The 8,595-nt window shown below is 43.8% G+C and overlaps 1 protein-coding gene across 1 annotated transcript; it reads right to left on the bottom strand.

Moving 5' to 3' along the window:
• Positions 1-6,482: 6,482 nt before the first annotated feature.
• On the bottom strand, positions 6,483-7,548 carry LOC124374000. The gene is made up of 2 exons (XM_046832306.1): positions 7,447-7,548; positions 6,483-7,176 (listed from the first exon to the last, which is right to left on the bottom strand). Exon 2 carries the CDS (start codon positions 7,174-7,176, stop codon positions 6,583-6,585), a length of 594 nt encoding a protein of 197 aa, XP_046688262.1. The 5' UTR covers positions 7,447-7,548; the 3' UTR covers positions 6,483-6,582.
• Between the last annotated feature and the right edge of the window lie 1,047 nt (positions 7,549-8,595).

Below are 8,595 nucleotides of genomic sequence, written 5' to 3'. Positions count from 1 at the left end.
ATGACAGGATAAAACAATTCATTCCCTTGGACCTCATACAGTGAGGGGGGCCGTCAACTTAGCTGCACATGTTAGAAGGAGAAGAAATGCTCAGCAAAACTAACAAACACTTAAAATTTAACAAAATAAATTAAACTGGAGCTGCTCCTAACTAGTACAGCACGGCTCGGAGTCTTTGCCACTCTGCTGGAAAGGCCAAACGCCTTCAAATGGTCAGTCGCCTCTGCAGCCAATAAACCACACACACACTATATAAAACACACATGAGCCGGGGAGATATAGGTATAGAAACCGGCTCAGACTCCCCCCCCAAAAGGAGGAACTCCCCTCTGTTAATTTCTTCAAAATGAAGAACCAAACGAAATGCCTCTCCCCCCAATGGTTGAAGAAATATAAACCGGAAAACCCTTAAGTCTGCAGAAGGGAAAAACCAAGAAAATCCAGTTGGAGGCAAGAAAAACCCTCCAAGAGTAGTGTGGGTACAAAGAAGAACACAGGACCTTGATCAGGAAGAAGTAGCAGAGGTGATCAGGCCTCTGGACCTAAAACCCTCCCGCACAGACTAAAGAGAAATCACGGATGACTCCGGCAAGGCTTCAGATGGGATATGTGCGCCTTCCTGAAAATCTTCCCGGACTGAGGATCTCCCAGTCGGGCAGTCACCGGAGTCAGAAACTTCAAGATGCGGTGGGGACCAGTCCACCTGTAGCAAAGTTTAGCAGCTCTATTGTCCACAGCCGAACTGACTGGGTGAGCCTTGCAGTAAACTAGATCCCCCACCTGGAAGGGATTGGCAATACGACCTCGGGTTGTACTTCCTCCTTACTAACTCCCTAGCCCGAATGAGATTCCGCCTGGCTGCCTCCCAAGTGGCTTTTCACATCGGGAGTACCAGGAGGTGGCAGAAGATCGCTAATTTTCCAAAGGTTCGCCAAAGGGTTGTTTGGCGGAAAGCCAAATAATAACTCGAAAGGTACCGCCTTGTGACTTTCATGCTGGGCCGTATTAAAGGCAAATTGGATCCAAGGTAGTTGTTGATCCCAGGTGGTCTGATTTTCCGCATGAAAGGCAATGAGAGCAGATCGAAGATTGCGATTAAAACCGTTCGGCGTGAGAAGGCTGAGGATAGAAAGGGGAAGTAGTCACATGGCGGATTCCGTGCCCAAAGCACATTCTTTTAAAGATATTGGAGACAAACTGTGAACCATTATCGGAAACTAAGGTGGCAGGGATTCCAAAGTGTTGAAAGAAATGGTTACGAAGTGCTTGCACCGTGAGCTGCGCGGTAGCACTCCGCAATGGGAACAACCAAACAAACTTGGAGAAGGCATCCACACAAACAAGTAGGAACTTATTTCCGGACTTGCTACGCGGGAGAGGCCCAACATAGTCAATGAAAACCTTCTCCAAAGGTTTTTCCGCCACCTCAGATGACAAAAGACCCAACTTGGTATTTTGAGCGGGTTTGCTTAGCGAGCACAGTTCACAAGAACGTACTCGAGCTGCAATATCCCGGTCCATACCTTTCCAGATGAACTGATCCCCTAATCTTCGCGATGGTCTTATGAATTCCTAGATGTCCGCCCACAGGAGAAGAATGAAAATACTGAAAGACCATCGGTACAAGAAAGCTTGGCAGCACTAACTTAGGTTTTCTCCGCTGCTTGTCACGGCAGCATAGAGCACCTCGGTACAGAAAATAAGGAGGGTGGGCACCTCCGTTTTTAAGCTCATTGATGATAGCAGTCAGCTCGGGATCCTTAAGTTGGTGTGGAACAATGTCCGAAAATGCCAGAGGAAAGTCTAGGAGCACGCCACAACAGGGCGGCTCTGATAAATCCTGGTGGTCGTTGGGTAAGTTATACATCCGTGACAGAGTGTCCGCTATGATATTTTGGGTGCCTCGCACGTGCTGCACTGTGAACTTAAGGGCAGAAATTTGGACTACCCAGCGACCAATCTTCCCGAGCTGACGGGGGTGGGCAAGGAGCCAAGAAAGTGCCTGGTTGTCGGTTTCCAACAAAAATTCTTTATGTTCTAGGTAACGCCTGAACTTGTTAATTCCAAACACGACAGCCAAACATTCCAGCTCATAAACAGAACAACTCTTCTTCTCACAAGGGGTTAACGTGCGTGAAGCATAAGCTATGGGCTGCCGGATACCATCTACTTCTTGCGATAAAACAGCAAGCAACGGCTAAGGAGGAAGCATCAGTTTGCAAGACGAACTTACGACTGAAATCAGGCATAGCCAAGACTGGAGGCTGCATCACTGCCTCTTTCAGCTGCTCAAAAGCAGCCTGTTGCGCTTCACCCCACTCAAACTTGGCACCCTTTTTCCTAAGAGAGTTCAGAGGGGCCGCCACTTCAGCAACATTGGGGATGAAACGACGATAAAAATTTATCATTCCCACAAAACGGGCAATCCCCTTGGCATCCTTAGGAGGAGGAAACTCCCTGATTGCCTGGGTTCTCTCTGGATCAATACAAACACCTCGAGAAGAGACAAGATGACCCAGAAACGATATTTCAGGCTGAGCAAAACTCACCTTTTCAGGATTGACGGTAAGGCCAGACTCTCGCAGCCTAGTTAGAACTTCCTCCAGATGAGTCAAGTGCTCCTCATAACTCTCACTGTACACAAGCAGGTCATCCAGATAGTTGAACACGAACTTAAATTTGACATCATGAAAGATAGAATCCAGGAGTCTGGTGAGTGTTTGGGCCCCCACAGCCAAGCCCATTGGCACTCGGGTGAACTGGTACAAATTCCAAGGCACACAAAAAGCAGTGAGAGGTCGAGACTCGTGTTTTAGTGGAATCTGATGGTATGCCTGGTTAAGATCAAAAATGGAGAAATACTTGGCCTTACCAAACCAGTCGAAAGCAGAATGCAAATCGGGGAGAGGCACGGAGTCAATTTCTATCTGAGCATTGAGCTTTCGATAATCCAGGACCAATCTGGACTTCCCATTAGGTTTCGGCACTAGAAACGCTGGACTGGAAAAATTTGAGCAAGACGGCTCGATAACCCCACTCTTAAGTAAATCATCAATCATACTTCTCAGAATCTCCATCTTGGGCGGAGCAAGCTTATATGGATGGGAACGTACAGGACGGGTGTCTGTAAGACGAATCTCGTATTCCAAGAGATTGGTCGTACCCAGTTTTGTCAGTAAGGACTTCAGGAAAAACTGGAACAAATCTGCCTTATGTCCTCAGCCTCTTTCGGCGTAAGATGTCCTAGTTGGTCAGGAGGAGTCAAGCTCTTATCTTCCATCTCTAAGGCAGCAGTCCCACGAGACTCGACATCAGAAAAGGGAACGAGCACCCGCCTGGCGAAAGCAAAGAAAACATGACTGGAGGCCAAATCCAAAATCATGCCAGTTTTTTCCGATAAAATCTGCTCCCAAGATGAAAGGAAAAGTCAGGTCCTTAGCCACCAAAAAGCTCCAATCCCAAGAGAAATAATTAATTTTGATGTGAATCTGGGCACTACAGATAATAGGTAAAGGTGTGCGTGAAGCAGTCCAGCAGATAAGTGAACTAGGCTCAACCTGCCGTATTAGCCCAGAGGATTTTAGATCTTCAAAAAACGACAAAGAAATCAGGCTGCGGGCTGACCCAGAATCAACCAGGGCCTTCTGCACCACATTCCCCACAAGCACATCCAGTTGTGGGCAGGTTGAGCGGGCAGCCCTTACCCCCCTGCGCAGCCAGAGCAGCAACCTCCCCTCTCGGCCAACGATGATAACTGTCCCCAAGTCTATCTCTTTCTGTTTTCTTTCTGTTCTGTATTAAACCAGCTACCCTTTTACCATCAAAATTAGGTACATATTTGCCCTCAAAATTACCTTTACGGCACGAGTCGGGCTTACTCGTCCGCAAGCTTACTAGTTTTTTTTATTAAGTGGACAAAACGGTCTAATATGTCCCACTTGCTTGCAGCCATAACAGGTAGGAGGCTGCCTACGGGAAGGAGCAGCTGCTGGCTCAGACTGCACCTGAGCATGGACCGGCCCCGGAGGCAAGTGAGGAAGATGCCTCGACATGGTCTCCCTTTGATCATCCGCATCCTGAACCCCTCTAGAGATGATGGAGAGCCGGTCCAAATCCGCAAAAGATGCGGGACGGCTACAAAAAATCAAACGGGAGCGTTCTTCAGGTTTAATGCCCTCCAAAATAAGGTTCACCAACTCCGTTTCGCTCAAGCTCAAGCGCAACACCCGGGCTACATCCCGTATCTCCCCGACAAAATGGCTCAACGTCTCATCTGGTGCCTGAGGACGATAAACGCGTTTCCACCCGCAAGCGCTCCCTAACCCGAGCAGGTACAAAGAACTCCAAGATCTCGGCGTGGAACTGGTCAAAAGTGGCACCTCTCTTAAGGCAGTCTAGAAGGCGATCAAAAAGGGGCCTTAAGGAAAACTGCGCTAAAATCTGCATAAGCATGGCATCTGTCATACCAGGAAATTCTCTCAGTTTAAAAACTTCCAGAAGAAAATGGATAAGTAAATTAGTGTCAAGTCCATCAACTCTGGGGAAGTGTTGTAACACACTCCCCAAAGGATGAGGCAGTTTGCCAAAGCTAGAAAAGGAAGGCACAACTATAGATGAAGCCTCACCAGCCGCTTCAGGAGGGCTACCACCCATCGGAGACATAGTAACTCTGGGAGGCTCGAAAGAAAGAGCCGGAGGATGGTTAGCAAAAGTAATGGTAGTGGGAACCTCCGTTGGAGTGACAGAGGTAAATAGTACCCCCCCCTTCTCCTTCACCGAGCGCACCTCACTCAAACCATCTAGGGCTTGTTTTAATTTATTACTGGCCGAAAAAGCCCAACTTTTAATTTCAGAGTCTAAACTAGGAGCTGACATAAGTAAAACTATTCTGTCACGCCAATGTAAAAGCTGAGATGCCAATCTAGCCTTTGCTGACCCGGACATGGGAAGTGACTCAAAATTAATGTCGTCTTCTAACTCTTCCATTCGGGTTTTACAAAACTCAAATTCAGTATTAATTTGGAACTCTGCATTCCAGCTGCGGTCCAACGCTATACAAGCCCGTAATTGAGCTCTTAATGCCCTCACATCTCCCTCGGGCTTCTGTCCTCTCGCCAGGACCTCAAAAACCAACTCGGGCTTGCGCAGATGTTCAGGCACCAGGGAAAACGCCATACCAAACAATTCAGACAATATAAATACAACAAAGCGTACACAACAATTACTTAGTAACCTAAGTGGACTCAACTCACAAAGGGCTTACACTGACGAGGTCCAAGTGAAGAACTTAATACCTGCCACCTAATAGAAGGATACCCTGCAAATATACACTAACCACAACCTACAAACACAGAAGCAATAAATATAACAAAACAACACATTGATAGGGGAGAAGTAGAGTACAGTTAGATAAATTTAGCGGTTAAGCAATTTAGAGTCCCTTGCTCCCTGCAAAGGGTAAGTCTGCAGGAAGCAAGACACTAAACCAATTCCACCCGGTATCCTGTGCTAGGGCGAGCTCCTAATAAAAAAAAAATTGTGTACTCTGACCTCCCCCTACCTAACACTAACCTACACCAACAAACAAAACCAGAACTGAGAGACAGCTGAGAGAGCAGCGAACCACGCTCTGCTACCATTGAAACCTTACATCGCCGCCCGCACACCCACAGCAAACATCAGGGAAGCGCGCGCCCATGGCGGCGAACGGGATGCCGGATCAAAAAAACTAGGTAAAAAAAAGAACACCGTGGTCAGCATACTCAGGTTCATTTACTTCGAAAACACAGGCCTATCCTGTCAATATAATTATGTATAAATATATACACTATAAATTAAAAAAAAAATAAAAGTGCCTGCAGTAGTATATCTCAAACAATCTCCGTCAGGTGCACCTGCATACAAAAATTAGAAATGCCATAATTTGAAACAAGAAATGCCAATTCCACCCGGTATCCTTCGGCTAAGGGCGGGCTCCTAATGAAACCCAAGAAATAACTAAATAATATCTAAAACTAACTTAAAACTAAATAACAAAATATAAACTATATAAATAGCAACAATAACAATATCACGGGGTATCACAGGTGTTGAATAGTAGGTATGTCCATCATGGTGGCCGTCCTTCAGCAGCTAGCGCAAAGGCGAAGTTTCTCTGCGACCACGCATGATGGAGAGATGACAGGATAAAACAATTCATCCCTTGGACCTCATCAGTGAGGGGCCGTCAACTTAGCTGCACATGTTAGAAGGAGAAATGCTCAGCAAAACTAACAAACACTTAAAATTTAACAAAATAAATTAAACTGGAGCTGCTCCTAACTAGTACAGCACGGCTCGGAGTCTTTGCCACTCTGCTGGAAAGGCCAAACGCCTTCAAATGGTCAGTCGCCTCTGCAGCCAATAAACCACACACACACTATATAAAACACACATGAGCCGGGGAGATATAGGTATAGAACCGGCTCACTTTATAAAATTATGTAAGGAGCCAGCATTTTGCCAGAAGCAGTGGCAGCAAACATCACAGACACATTGCTCTTACTTTCGTTCATAACTCGCTCAGGGTATTTACAACCCCTTTTAAAAAATTAGTTTCCGACGGCCTGGGTCATCGGACAACGCAGTCTCATCATAATTGATTATCATATCGGGAGGAACATCTGTAACAGTGTCCTTCAACTCATCAAAATAGTCATTGATTACTTTTGGAGATAATTTCGCTCTACTTCTTTTAATGTTTTGGCACATTCTTTGGGACAGAATGGCCTTGTGTCTTGATAAAAACCCATCAGCCCAGTCTGCACCAGGAAAGTTATTTTTAAATTTTAATACATTCTTCCCTTCTATATCCAAATGATACTTAACAAAACAACGAACATCAAATGTACTCAGAGGATAACCCCATTCACCACACTTAGATAGGCTAGCACTGATTTCTTGCTCTAACTTTGAGTCCAACGCGGTCTGTCCTCCTTTCTTTTTAAAAGTCAACTTTCGTCCACTTCTTGCTTTTTTTGCGTATCGGTGCAGCGCTGATTTTGAGATTTTAAACTGCTCTCCAGCTTTTCTAATAGACATGCCTTTTGCCACGGCATCTAGTGCTCGTTTTATGGCTTCTTCATCAACAGGGCGGTGATGTTTGGCCCTCGGATCTCTTTTATAAGTCCTCGGCATCTGAAATCAAACGACACAGATTAGGCTAAGTCTTAAAAATATACTGTAAGACTGCATAAATATCATTATAAAAACATCTAATAAGCAATTTCTTTCATTGAAGGTAACCTACGCAACAAACTATTTTATGTTAGATCACTTGGCTTTGACCACAAACAATGTCCCCATTCACCCTTTTTTTTCTTCGAAGTACGCTTTCTTTTTGTTTTAAAATTTGTAACATAACAAATTATTATCCTATTTCTACTTATATTACGTTATTTTACTCACCTTGAGGTATTTAAAAAGGCTAGATTATTCTTGTTTCATAGAAACATCAACTTGGTTCACACCACAACAACCATGACAAATTCCTAAAAAGTCAACAAAACACAGAAGTTGTAAACATAGAGTAATAAATGTCAACAAAGTTTTTTTCAGACACGTTTTCGTAGGGTATGTTATGGCTTAACTATTGACACTTTGTTTACCACTATTTGATAAAAAACATGTATGTAACAAAATAAAACAAAACTTTTTCCGTTTTTGTCCCTAATCACCTCGGCGTCCCTATTCACCCCGTAATACGGTAACTGGAAACAATGTTGACAAATCCTGATTTGTGAAATGGGATAGAATAAGACAGATTTTAACTCATCAAGTAAATGCACCAGTAGTCAGATAGGTATTAAATTAAATAGTTTACAAATTGGGGCTGCAAGTGTGCTCCTACTACACTTTAAAATATTAAGTGGAGCTTCATCATATAGGGGACGCTGCGTTCCTTGGGCTCTGACGTCACGCCTAGGTTTGTTAACTGGCAAACTTACTTGGATGAAAAGAGATCAATAAACGATATAACCAGTGACATTAGAGCAAAACTTCTAAGTCGTAATCAGGGAGTTATGTATTGAGTAGACTGTAGCTGAATAATACAAATTATATGCTTAATTTACGTATTGTTGCTAGCTGTAAAATGCTGTAACACGTGGTCACATTGATGTAAAAAACAAAAAACTTAAGGTAGTGCAGCTTACTTGACTGAGCTAATAATACATAATTTATCTGCGACTTTACCTATAATATCAATTAAAATAAAATGGTGCTCGTTGGTAAAAATGGTCTGACCGATGTGGCTATTCTTATTTTAAAATTCTCGTAATAGTCCAAAATAATCTTTTTATGAAAAGGAAAATATGAAAAGTACTCAGATATTCAAATGAAACGGGAAATACCAAGCATTTCTAGGGACAAAAGTGTACTATAGACAGCAACGGTAATATACATTGTGTTGTGGCTACTATTTAAACATTGCAATAAAATTCAATTTAATGAACTAAATTGTGGATATATGCACGTCAGGTATCCATAATTGGATTCTTGGACATTGTGGCATGGAATATTTACAGTAGCAGAAAGGATATAAAAAATTAAAAGGTA

Source organism: Homalodisca vitripennis, unplaced genomic scaffold (genome assembly GCF_021130785.1).
Source record: "Homalodisca vitripennis isolate AUS2020 unplaced genomic scaffold, UT_GWSS_2.1 ScUCBcl_6919;HRSCAF=14363, whole genome shotgun sequence".
In the NCBI taxonomy this organism is placed as follows: domain Eukaryota; kingdom Metazoa; phylum Arthropoda; class Insecta; order Hemiptera; family Cicadellidae; genus Homalodisca; species Homalodisca vitripennis.
This window is presented reverse-complemented; position numbering and strand designations above follow the sequence as displayed.